The 13,353-nt window shown below is 34.6% G+C and overlaps 1 protein-coding gene and 1 long non-coding RNA gene across 5 annotated transcripts; one reads left to right on the plus strand and one right to left on the minus strand.

The window, feature by feature from the left end:
• Nucleotides 1-388: 388 nt before the first annotated feature.
• Nucleotides 389-8,992, minus strand: LOC129918318 (mediator of RNA polymerase II transcription subunit 1). 4 transcript variants are annotated; one of them, XM_055998789.1, is made up of 5 exons: nucleotides 8,759-8,992; nucleotides 7,470-8,644; nucleotides 7,281-7,410; nucleotides 1,769-4,381; nucleotides 389-1,065 (listed from the first exon to the last, which is right to left on the minus strand). In XM_055998789.1, exons 1-5 carry the CDS (start codon nucleotides 8,781-8,783, stop codon nucleotides 977-979), a joined length of 4,032 nt encoding a protein of 1,343 aa, XP_055854764.1. In that variant the 5' UTR covers nucleotides 8,784-8,992; the 3' UTR covers nucleotides 389-976. The 4 variants fall into 4 exon arrangements, with proteins under 4 accessions (XP_055854764.1, XP_055854766.1, XP_055854763.1 ...); XM_055998791.1 differs by having other exon boundaries at nucleotides 389-1,084; XM_055998788.1 differs by having other exon boundaries at nucleotides 1,260-4,381.
• Nucleotides 8,993-12,263: 3,271 nt separating this feature from the next.
• On the plus strand, nucleotides 12,264-13,353 carry LOC129918567 (uncharacterized). Its single transcript, XR_008772973.1, has 4 exons — nucleotides 12,264-12,389; nucleotides 12,664-12,729; nucleotides 12,919-13,042; nucleotides 13,228-13,353. It is a non-coding gene; the product is annotated as an uncharacterized LOC129918567 (long non-coding RNA).

Below are 13,353 nucleotides of genomic sequence, written 5' to 3' on the forward strand. Positions count from 1 at the left end.
TAATAAATATGAAATGAAATGGAATGAAAATAATTTGTTAATTGCTTCTCTATTAAAAGAAATCTAGTTAAATTGTCCGAGCAATATTTTTAAGTCAAATTCTTAATAATTACTAATAAAACGCATTTTTTTTTTTTTCAAATTTTACATAATAAATAAATTTTTATTTAAATATTTTTTATTTTTCCCAAAACATGAAATATCTTTGTTTTATTTTTAATTTTTGTTTTTGTTCTGTATAAATATTTACAAATTGTTTGCTTTTGCTTTTTTTTATATTTCACACTATTGCCCACAACTGTCTCATGCAATGCATATTATGTATATGCGCTTTCCCTCATCAAAAAAGGACTACATTACATACGTATATAAAATTATAAATCAAGAATGCAAAAATAATTATAATTATAAAAAAATTACAAATTAAATTTTTCAATTACAATAAAAATGAAGCCAAACATTTTGTTTATGCCGAAAATACTCTTAAAAATACAAATTGAAAAATAAAATGTTTCGATTTTTCAAGTTAATTATAAACTAAAGTTCAAATTAAAAAAAAAATAAAATATTTTTCATCTTAAGGCATCGTCCAACTTAATTCTATTTATTTTGTTTGTCGAAAATTTATAATTTTTTGTTTTTAATTTATGAAATTAAGTTTTGTCACCAAATGGGATCTTCTTTTTTTATTATTTTTATTTTTGTACTTAATTAAGACATTTTTGTTTTTTTATTTAATTTTTGTTTATATAATATTATTAATATATTTTTTTTTTGTGGATGTTAACATCTGAATACATACTTTTGTGCTGTCGAATGGAAAATTTAATTTTTCAACTTTTTTTCAGTTAATCAACCAAAAAAGAAATAAATTGGTTAGTTTCCTCTCCAAATAGAAGAAAAAATAAACTCTAACATCTACTTAAAAATACATTATTTATATAAACTTATGCTGGATGTCTATGTCTGGTTTAAATCAACGCCCAACGAGAAACAGTTCCAAGTCATTTTGCTGCTGTGTCAGCCTTTTGGGGAATTTTTCACCGACTACTCCGACAGTGTTTGCTGGAAGATTAGGAAGTTCCTAGAAATTGCAAAATCTCATGCTTCGTTGAGTTTTCGAGCAGAAAATCAACAATACAACAAACAAAGGAAGACGATAACACGTAAACAACAACAACAAGATGATTATAATGATAATGATGGGAGGAAAAGATGATGAAAATCCCAAACCCAAAGTCCGAACAATAAATTCTTACCATAAACAGTGTTTGTCATTTACTTGCCACACCCACCAGTGTGTCATCCATGAGTTCCTCATCGGTGATACAGGGCGAATTGGAATGAGGTGATGGCATTACCACCAGCGGCGATGGAACCGGAGACTTGAGAATGTGCACCGAAACGGACGGCGATGGGGGATGCTGATGGAAGGGAAGTTTATTGGAAATTTGAACTGGTGGGGGTTGTGCGTGCTGCACCACCACCGGTGGCATCAGTTTGATATCATTTTTCAGAGTGGACACCGACGACGACGTTGAGGAGGAGGAATCATCAGTCACACTGGGTTTCAAGGGTGGACGCATAGTGAGATCACTCGCATGACTGTTTGTATCGATGAGTGGACCACGGTATGAATTGAAATGAGAAGGTGGGACAGAGGAGGATGGGGTGGTTATGGAGGACGAGGACGACAAATTTGCGGCGGTGTTGGTGTTGGTGGTTACACCTGTATGACAAGCGAGATTAAAGAAATCTTGTTGCTGACCTTTGTTCGGTTGTGCGGCGGGGCCGGAGATTTTCGGTGGATTCTTGTTCGAATCATTGCTGTTGCCACTGCTCTCGGAACTGCTTGGCGTCGGCGATGGCGTGAATGAGGGGGCAGGGGTTGTAGGTGCCGATATAGGTCGAGGTTTGTCCCCGTCATGAGGAGGTTGGGAGTTTGAATTCCTTGCAGATAATTTTGGGATTTGAAACTTGGTATTGAAGGTCTTCATAAATCCTTCCATGGCTGCCATGTTGGGAGAGGCAAACTGAAGGATCTTCATCATATCTGTGGGATCTGGTCGAGGCGTAATCTTCTCAATAAAACCCGAACTTGAGCGCGATTTGTTGTTGCTCGAGGACGACGAAGACGACGAGGATGCTGATTTGCGAAAGGAATCCGAATGAAAGGAGTTTGTACTGTGAGATTTAGTCAGGGAACTTCCACCACCGCCCGTAGAATTGGCGGAGAGTTTCGTGGAGAGACTGCCTGATGAGTTTGATTTTTGAAAATTGTACTTTGTTCCTTGAGAGCTGCTGCTGCTACTGCTGCCGGACGAAGACGACGAAGATTTGTTTGTTGGCATTGGCGGTGCGGCAGGAAATGGAAGTGTTGCGGATGACTTTTTTGAGGCAGGCCCGCTGTTCACACCTGGTTTTAAGCCAGTGTGCTTTTTTGGCGAACTATTGCCCATGTCGACAGGTTTATTGTTAATAGTCTTTGTTCGATTGAAATTGCTACTACCTCCACCACCATCCTTTGTTTTTGTCTTGTTGATTGTGATCTTGATACCATCTTGACCGGGTTTCACCATGTACTCCGAGCCAGGAGTGCCAGGAGTAGTTGGTGTTGAATCACTAGCATTGCCAGAGTTGGTTAGCTTATCGGTACCGTCGGAAGAGTTTTGGGAAGATTTGAGTTTGTCTATCACGGCATTTAATGAGCTTTTGCGGGCTTTGTCACTTTCATCAGATAACCCTGAAAACCCCAAGTGATTGCCTACGTCGAGAGGCTTCAGTTTTATCGTTGCCGATTTGACTTTTGGACTTGTGGGAGTTTTGGAGTTCGGATTGGGGACACTCAGCAATCTCTCTTTGCCGTCTTTATCCCGGTTTTTTGAAGAGGACAACCCTGGCGAAGACAGGGGCCGTGTGGGCAGTGCGAGTGTGGATTTTTCACTTTTTGGGCTTGTGGCGTTCTTCAGAGTAGACATACTGGGCTTTCCTGAACTTCCGTGTTTGGGGGATAATGTGCCAAAGGGACTCTTGGGGCTGGACGAAGCATGCTTAGGACTTGTGTATACTGGAGAGTGTTTTGGGCTTGGTTTGGTGCCTGGCAAACCCATACAAGGGGTTGTCTGTGGAGAATACTTTCTAGATATGGGATCGGATGCTGGCGAGTTTTGGCGGGAAAACATTTTTTCTGGTGGACCCATTGGCGAGTCTTCACGCTTTTTCTTTCGCTTCTTCTCACTCTTGCTGTCTTTATCGTCAGCTGAGCGTTTACTTGAACTTGAACTCTTCTTTTCTGAGCTTTTAACCCCAGTTATCGAGACAGTGGGAATTGATGGTGGAGCAGTTGACGTTGGATTAATTGGAGTAATAGTAATTGTAGATGATACTGAATTTTGTGATGGTGGTGTGGTCAAAGGAATTATCTCAATTCCTGGCCTCTTTTCTAGATTTCCTTGTGATGGATTAACCGCCGAATCCATGGCAGGAGTCGTAGTTGTGATCGGAGTAATGCTGACAGTGTTTTTTACAGTATTGGTTTTGTCTTTCCAGATTTTCTGGTACTTTCCAGCAATATCGGCGCTTCGATCTTGATCGCTTTTTAAAAGATTTGTCGATGTGGCGGTTGTGGATGGTGTTGTTGGTACAGCGACTCCGGATGCAACAGCAGTAGCTACATTAGCAGCAACCCCAGCAGAATAGGTAGATAATTCTTGGGTGTTGCTGCAAGTTTGTTGTTGTGCTGCTGACAATGTGCCCAAAGAGCTGGAGTCGTTGCTGCTAATATCAGACTGCAATGTATGGTTACTCTTTGGGCTTTTACAAAAATCCTCTTGCTTAACTTCGGATTTGAATTGTGTTTTAATGAGACTGTTTGTCCCAGCCACTGGTCCAACTGAGGATGATAGTTCGGGAAATCCCTCAGCTCCAGTGCCGGTTATACCGGTGGCATGAAAAAATGGCCGATTATTGCCAGCACCAAAATTTGATCCTCCGCGATCAGTGCCTCCTGGTTTGGGACCTTTTATGTCACGAAAATCACCACCTCGACCTCCAGGATCAATTGGACCTTGGCCAAGGTTAAAATTCCCATATTCGTTGCCATTGCCGCGTTGAAAACACTTCATACGCTCCTGATGCCAGTATTTAAGTAGACTTCGAATTGTTATTGGAATTGACATACTCGTTTGCACGATTAGGGTGAGGTTTGCTGCCAATGATTCATAGTTGTTGGAAAGTGAGTAGATTTCGCATGTTACTAAACCTAGTTCATTCAAATTAAATTCGACAGTTGCCATGGATTCTTCGTAGGGATGTTCGAGGGCTACGGATATTTGACTAAACGAAATCGCATTTACCTCAAGAATAGTTGTCGATTCGAGGTCTGCAAATAAGAAGAGAATAACATAATTATTATTGTTTTTTTTCAGTACCAAATAGTTTTTCGTTTTTATTAAACAAATTAGATATTCTTCTAAAAGCTCAAGACTATTCAACAAATATTATTTAAGTGAAATCTACTACAGAGATATTTGATGAGATGTATTTGCTATGGGTACTCTTGGCTTTAACCAGGATGGTACGCGGAAACTCTATTATTATTATTTTTTGAATCTTTAATTCAAAATGAAACTTCATGGACCCATGGGTAGATTTTACTACTTAAATTTTGAGGGTGTTTGGGCAAAACTGAGTTCAGATTCGGACCGCTAGGTCCAATCAAAAGCATTGCCACTTTTTTTTTTTGGGTCTGTGTAATCACGGGCAAGAAAAATTTAACTGTGTTTAAAAATTTATATCTGAGCACCAAAAAAGATATAAAAATTTTTCAAACGTAGTTACAAAAGATAACATTTTTAACTAAAAATTAAGACCAAAACAAATTTTCTACCATTACTATCAACAGAAAAATTAGTTTTTCATTTCTTTGATTGTCCCAATATATTGAAATTTCTTTCTACTTTAAAAAAAATTATAGCTTCTACAATTTCTAACCGATTTCAATAATTAAAAGCTAATTTTATTGAGCATAAATAGGACACCAAAACTGTTTATCAAAAAAAAACAAAACTTAAAAATTTTAAATGTAGCTAAAATACGTGGAAGAAATGCTCAATTTTGAGATTCAATTTAAAAAATCTTCACTCAATTTGGTGTTTGGATATAAAAAGAAAATATTTTAAAAAGGACAAATACTACCCTAGTATTTAAAACTTTAAAAACATCTCAAATTGACCGAAAAGTGACTTAGTAAAAAATGTTTGAAGCCTGAAAACATTGAAAAACGGCTTTTTGACGAAAACTTGAAATTTTTAGGGTCTATTAAAAATTTCGAGTGCCATAATATTATGTACTCATTCATACCTACAACCTGTAATTTGGTGTAATTTAACCAAAAGCTTTTTTGCCACAGTGAGCTATTTCATAAGTAGGTAGTTTGAGCTACAAGCGCAATGCGCAAACAATACCAAACTAAACAAATTAATGTAAATTACAAGACAATCAATTTAATTTCAATTTAAATTTCTGAAGCATCTTTTGTTGTTTTTTTTTTTCATTTAATTAGCCTAATTTGTCAACCAAAATCGTTTTTACTCATAAAAAAAGGTGTAATATTAATATTGTTAAAGACAGTTAGTAAATATCCAAAACCTTGGTCACGCAGGAAGAACCGCTCATGATTTTTTAATCACTTTTCATATCGAATTTCTTTCCTACTCAATGAAATATCTTCTATCACTTTTTAGTATTGCCATGGACTGATACTTTTCATGTACTGCAGTGAATAGAGAAAAATCTGAAAAAGGTTATGATGTCAGCAAAATGTAAGTGTAGCTTTTAAGAGAGGCTAATTTTAAGTACAAATCCCATTTTGTGTTGGTCTTGTCGGTTCTCCCATTTGGAAAACATGTTTTATTATTCTGGATGAAAACTCTCGGGGAAATGTTTTCGGTAAAAAGGCTCTTAATCTAAAAATTCATATATTTTTGTCTTTTCGTTAATCAAAAAACGAACAAAGATCAATATTTCCGCAAGCTTTTTGATTTGAGTACTGGTCGCTGGATTGTGCATTCATAGGTTTTGACTGAAGTTGAAGATGACATTCAGTAGCGTAGCCTGGAGGAGAGGGGGGTCAAGGGTGGCATAGGTCCCCGGGCGGCACTTAGTGTTGTATTAAGTTAAAATACTAACTGTAGGTCTACACCTTCTTTATAAGTTCTATACTTTTATTATATGCTACATTTACATATATACTATTATCATTTAACGTATAACAGTTATTGTGAAATTACATACATAATTACATTGTTCTAATAAAGAGACTTGAATACACAACTTGAGAGAGACAACATCGTTTTCTTAAATATAATTAAATACAAACAACAGTTAGGGTTTGGCAAAGTTCGAAATAGCAACATAATTGTACAAGAATAATTTAAAAAAGTTTTGACTTTCTTACACTGGTCAAACTAATGGATCTTCAATATGATTGCATCTTCTGAGCATGATGTTAATAAAAAGAATTTCAAAATCGAACGCGAACGGCTAAAGGCTTTTATATTTTCATCAGACAAACAAAATATTTTAAGGAATACAAGCCCACTTGAATTACTTAAATTTATTGAGCAGTGTAGAAGTAAGTTTACCAAATGTCATTATAATGCTTCGGTTTTTTTTTTTGACAATTACAATAAAATTAAAACTATTTAAATATTACTTGAGATCCACGATGACCACATTGAGGTTAACCAATCTGGGTATTCTGGCTAAAGAATCTTAATAAATTAATCGTTAAAAATGAATATGAACTAGCGTTGTGTCTTTGACTTTCTGTAATGGATCGATAATATTGAATACGGCCCTTGCGGGCGTAAGTCTGATAAAATCAATGGTATAAAAGTTACCCTTATGAAATTTATTAAAAATGTTGTCTTTCCCATGGGAATTACGAATATTTATATGAAATTCAGCAATTATGTTACTTTCGAAATAAGAAACAAAAATCTTAAGTGTCTAAATGAATATCATAATTAAAAGGGTGTTTTTTTTAGTGAAAACAAAAATGATGGATCATCCTAATGAAATTTGGTAATAAAGTTGAATTTGGGATAGAATTGTAAATAATAGCTAAAGCTAAATAAAGAATCCAATCAAAAAAGAAAGCAAGAATAAAGAGTTTTTTATAAAACAAAATTAGGTGTTTTTTTCGAAGAGAAAATATAATCTGTAATAATTGATCCCAAAAAGAGGAAAAAAAACGAAACAAAAAACAAATTGCTTACCTCCCATTTTAGTCTGAGGCCGGACACAGCTAGATAGAAGAGTATAAAAGAGTGCATGCTTTTTAAGTACGGCAAGTATCTTGGGCACTTGAGATGGTTCAGTAAATGGCACACTTGAAACAATTGATGCCTACAAAAAATAAAAACCAAATAAAGTCAAATAAAAACCAATTTTTCATTAAAACTCACCTTCATTTGTTTATTTTCCGTAAAAAAATAACAATGAGTCTGATCGGGAAGACAAACAAACAATCCTTTTGATGAATTTTGCAATTGATTCTCCGATGCAGTTTGTATGACCAATTTCATAATCGATGATGTCATCGTACTACTTTCTCCCTGTACAACTGCCGTAGCACCGGCACCACCCGGTTCAGTTGTCGTCTGCACCGGCATAATGGTGCGCAGCAAATTCTGACACACTGGCAGTGGTGTATTCAGCCGCAACACAAAAGTCGCTGGCAAAAGTGTCGAATTCTGTGGTGTCAAAGGCGAATAAACTGGTACATCAGTCATTCCTTCTTTCGTGAATGAAACCGTTGGCAGAATTTGCAACTTATTCGCCGACGAAGCTTCCAAATTCACAGTCACACTCATGCCCAGATTTTTACTCGTCACCAAATCAACGGTCAGTGGAATCATTGATTTCATCTCGAGATTAATCAAATCGTATGGCGATACGAAATAAGTCAATCTCATTGGATGACCACCACGTCTTCGCAAAGCTATCCCAACTGATGACTCGGTTAAGATTGCCTTGGCATCATTGGCAAAGTTTTGAGCCTGATAAAGACTATAAAGATCCGTTTCCATTGCCTGCAGTGCAACGAATGCTTTAGTCTTTACTTTTGGCTCAGCATTGAGCTGATAGATCGATGTTAGACCATCCAATTGGACGGTAAAGTCAGCAAAGTCTCCACGATTGAGACAGTTTACTAATTCGCTACAAGATTGTTGTTCAATCTTGCATTCGTGATGGACTTTGACATCAGTCAGAGAGCCATTTGAATCGAGAATAATCTCTAAATAAAACATGTCAGTGGAAATGAATAAACCCGATTTGTCTTCCATGAATTTGAGGCCTAATTGTCGAGATAATGACTCTAAACGTTCAACTAAACCCTGGCGGGAAGTGACTTTAATACAATGTTGCATTGAGTCGAGACATTTTTGCAGATTTGACTTTTCGACTGCGTCGAGAGCGTAACGCTTTTCTAACATTGACAATCGCATGGATTTGGAGAGCTCCTGGAAGGTTTTGTGTTGGGACGAGTGCGAACGGATTTTCTCCATTAGCAATTCGCGCTGCCATTGTTTGTTTTTTTCGGCAGCAATTCCCAATGGACCAGTGGCAGCTGTGGGGTCTACAAAAAAGGTGTAGGAATTTTTTTGTATTAAGTTTATCAAGGCTAGATTGGTGGACAGTGGTAAGAGAGACGACCCCCACCCTTTTTTGGTTTGGCTACTACTTTACTTACCAGCAGGTGAGGAAGAAGAAATCATTTCTTTCTTTTTTTTCTTGTTGGGTTGTGTTTGTTTCTTTGCTCACAGAATGGACATTTGGATGTTAGTTTTGAATATTAGACAATTTTGTTTTGTTTTATATCAGTTTAGTAAACTGAAGAGAAATACTTTAAATTTATTTATTTAAAACGATTTCTTTTTTTTTGCTTTTCGAGCGACAAAAATTTAACATCGCTCTCCCTACTTTCTGAAAGATTAGTTGTAAGTGAAGTTGGTTGCGGTTTAAAAATATGTCTTGTGTCAATGTAAATGAAACGAGACTCGATTGTAAAATAAAGCAGGGAGGTTATTGAGGGAAAATACGAAAAAAATATTGGTTAAGTTGAAATGCGCTACCAGTGGCCAAAAAAAAAACTAATTTAACAGGACGGAAGAAGCTAGCATCCGACATTTTAATTTTTTTTTTGCTAATATTTTTGTCAAGGACGCTATTTTTAGAAATAAAAAATGTATACATCCGTCCTGTTAAATTAGTTCAAAGTTGTTGAAACTACGGCGCTACCCAACTACACAACAGCTTCTTTAAATTAAAATATCGCAGGTTCTACTTTCAAACAGCTTGTATTGATCTTGCTTCAGAATTAAATTGCTTATAGAAGTTCGAACTTCTTTAACAACTTCGAATAAGTTGTTTAAATACTATTAAAGAAACTTAAACGAAAAAAGCTTGTTTTCGGAAATGCCTACTTAAGTGCCTGGCTACACAGTGATTTTTCAATCGATTGAAAAATCACATGCGGTGGCTACACACTGTTGTGCCCAATCACGTTCCACTTTTACATTTTCTAGGAACAAACGTCAAAGAGAGGAAAAATTTAGCAATGGAACTGTACTTCCCTCAGAAAATTCAGTTCCCTGCGAGAGCATCTTCCCCCTTCACTCCTCATCCCTCTTGCCTACAAACTCACTGCTTAGGCGATTGAAAAATCACCGTGTAGCCAGGCACTAATGAATTTATAGAAGCTTTACAGAAATTACCAAGTTTAGTATTTGATTTTTGGTTTTGATATTGAATAATCTAGTTGGGACACTTTTTAGTTTTGACATTGAATTAAGGGATAACTACATTGGCTCAAAAAGTGAAAAAGTACAAAAGTGAAAATTTTCAAACGCATTTTTGTATAGTTTTTCGGGATGAAAAATTAAAACAAATGACGCAGAAAGCTTATTTTTTGGCCTAAAAAACAATTTGTATACTCTTTATCACAAAACAATTGCGCTAGTCAGAAAAAAACTTTTCACTTTTGTACTTTTTCAAAAAGTGGTGTATGTAGTTAAGCCTTTATTTAGCTCGGACATTTTTTGTTTTGACATTTCTGCTATTTGAAGTGATTAAGTTTTTGTCTTCATTAATGCCACCAAGCAGATGCGAAGTTCGATTCCTGGGTGTGGTACAAAAATGATATAAAATTATTATTATTAGATATCTCAAAAACTAATGGAATATGTATTATATAATTTCAGTTTATAAGATAAAATTCATTTAAAATCAAATCAAAACCAATTAAAAAAGAAAATTCTTTTTTGTTTTTGTAGTTTTTTTTTTTTTTTAATTTCGATAAGACATGTATTAAAGAGCTACACAAGCTCTTCCGAAGCTATCTGTCAAATCTGAAAGCTTCGGCTGAACTTCGGTAAAGCTTCGTTTAAACTTCTTATAGAGAAATGTAGCTTTTGTAATACCTTAATCAAAACTGAAATGTTAGTTGTATTCGGAATTTCGCTCATCTGTCAGTACCAAAAGAACAAAAGAAAATAGAAAAAAATATCTCCTAAACTGGGTGAAGATCAAAACAAACCAAATTTTTCAAGGACGCGCGCAATTTTAAAGAGCTGTTGTTTGTAAAAAAAAACTCATACAAATCGATTTCAAGTGTTTTTTTGGTAGTAACGTTCTACTATAACTTAATTTAGTGTCTAAAAATCGAAAAAATTACGGAATTTAAAATATATTTCTATGCTGTATTTTTTGCTTTTTTGTTTTGTTGGTTTGTTTTTGCTGGTTTGTTTTGATTTTCGCCGAGTTTAAAACGTCAAAATGGTAACTGTAAATAGAAAGAGAAGACAAGGACAAATGTTCGAGCTTCCCAATTGTCTGTACTTTTAATGGAGGGGAAATTTATTTCATCTTGCATTCAGCAAGAAAGAGATAGCAGCTTCACGTATTCTTAGCCCCTGTTCCATTGGAGGTGGTAGTTTACTCGTGAGTAGAAATCTAGTACAACAACTACACATTCCTATCTCCTCGAGTAGTAGATCATGTGTTAATTCTAGTACTAGATCTATACTCATGAGTAAACTACCACCTCCAATGGAACGGTGCTCTTATATACAGAGGGCCTTACCAATAATGAATCGCTAAACACACGTTTAAGTATCGTCGGGTTTAATTTTACCGTCGCGTTAAATTGGGTGTATACTAATAATCAAAATAAACACGCGTTTAACTAATTGTGCTTCTATTACCAAATCTATTACATTTGTTGTCAAAATGACATAATTGAAGTGACATTTTTTGCACGTAATGTAATAATGAACAAAAATATAACTACAAAATACCTACATACCTTCATATATTTTTATTTTGGTTGTAAAAGTTAAAAAATGGAGCCCAAGCAAGGAGGCCAAAAGTGCATAAAAAAAATGTTCATCTATCGTGAAGTACGACGATAGACTGACTCAATACAATGGTGTAGTTGTGGCTGTAGCTTGTAGTACTGCCAAAATTTTACTGAGGGAAACAACAACAATAGTTGGCAGCAGCTGATCAAAAAGTTGAGAATTATTCAACTTGCGCTAAAAGCTACAGCCACAGCTACACCATTGTATTTAGGGGGTTAGTTTTCGTTTTCAGCCTTTTCTGAAAGTAATGAATATTGTTAATAAAAAGGATAAATATTTATAAACAAATAAATTTTTCCATTTACTTATTTAATAAATTGCCGCCAATATTATTAATTTTTCTCAACAGCTTGTTGACTTGACAAATGTTTTTTTTTTGCTGACAAATGACAGTACAAACCGTGCGTTTACATTTAACCGCGCGTTTATAGTTCAGTTTCGTTCGCGTTAACCCTTAACCTGACTATTAAATTGGTTATTGGTATGGAGAAATATTTAACGCTCAGTTAAATATTTAACTGAGCTTTAAATTTGATTATTGGTAAGGCCCAGAAAGTATATAACTGAGTTTTTTCCCGAGCTCCTATCTTTTTTTCAGTGGAAAAGACGTACTTCTTTTACGTAAATATTTCACCTGTTTTTTCTGTAGTTCTACGTTTGCTGTGAAGCCTCAAAACTCGACCCAAATTTTTCAGTCGAAAATAAATAGCTCCTTTCGTTAAAAATAAATTTTTAATCGAACAGTTCCTTTTTTTCGAAAATCGAAATCTTCTAGTACTATTTTTATCTGACATCCCGAGAATTGCTGCCATTTTTCTTTTTTCGATATAAGTTCGTCCATTTCAATTTTGGTGCCAGTGAAGAGCACACGTTTTTCATAAAATTGGCAAATAAATTTTAAATATAATTAAAAATAAAAAAATTAAATTAAAAATGGATGGTTCTTGAAATCAATTTTTTGAGGTAAGATATTTCTCATTTATCAAAAAAATGCTATTAAATTATATTCAAATGTGATGAACTCCGTAAACTTGACACACTGGATACAGTTCATTTGCATTTACCAACTACTCCAAGACCAAGGAGTAGCTGGGAGCAGTTGCGTATATACTGCGATTGAATGAATTGTCGTCTAGCTGTTATGGATGTTGCAACCCTGAATTAGGATATAATATTATGTTGGTCAAAAAAATTGTCCAAAACTTCTAACCACGTGTATTTTCTAATTTTTTTCTAGGTCACAGGTTTTCCTTGTGATCGTGACTTGTAAAATAAAGTACCTACCCAAGCGAGTAATATCCACGTAAGTTAAAATAATTTCCTTTTCTTTTAAATAAAATTAAAAAAAAAAACTAAATGATGAACTATGTTTTTTAAATGAATTATGATTATATTTTACATGCACCACCAACTGACTTAAAATTCAATCCTTTTTTTATACATTTGCTTGAAAGGAACATATTTTTAAGATTTTGTATTTTTTTTCTTTCAGGGGTTTTCATTTCGAAATAAAAAGCTAAAAGATTCGGCCCAACTTTATGTCTAAACTTTATGAGAAAATATTGATATTGTAGTCGGACAAAGAAGAGATGCTTCTCTTGGCACAACGCCAAATGGTTAGTATCTTTTTCCTTTAAACATTGTTTGTTTTATTGAATAAAATGATGAACTATGTTTTCTTAATGATTTTGTGATTAAAGTTTACATGCACCACCAACTGAATATTTAAAAAAAATCAATATTCATTATTTCTAAGTCAATATTGAAAAAAAAATTAATAAAAACATTTTTATCTTTACAGATTGAAAATCCCAGATGAGGATGAAATCGGTATCTTCTTAAAAACAAATAATTCTTGATAATAAATATAATAATTGTTAAATATTGAAATACCTATCTGTTTTAAATAAAAAATAAATTTTTAAAA

Source organism: Episyrphus balteatus, chromosome 4, assembly GCF_945859705.1.
Source record: "Episyrphus balteatus chromosome 4, idEpiBalt1.1, whole genome shotgun sequence".
Taxonomy (NCBI): domain Eukaryota; kingdom Metazoa; phylum Arthropoda; class Insecta; order Diptera; family Syrphidae; genus Episyrphus; species Episyrphus balteatus.

Bases quoted from the DNA above. Each gene is read 5' to 3' on its own strand.
- LOC129918318 (XM_055998788.1), bottom strand. From the start codon at position 8,783: ATGATTTCTTCTTCCTCACCTGCTG. The intron at 8,645-8,758 runs GTAAGTAAAGTA...CCTTTTTTGTAG, and splicing joins TTCTTCTTCCTCACCTGCTG to ACCCCACAGCTGCCACTGGT. The intron at 4,382-7,280 runs GTAAGCAATTTG...TCTTATTTGCAG, and splicing joins GCCTCAGACTAAAATGGGAG to ACCTCGAATCGACAACTATT.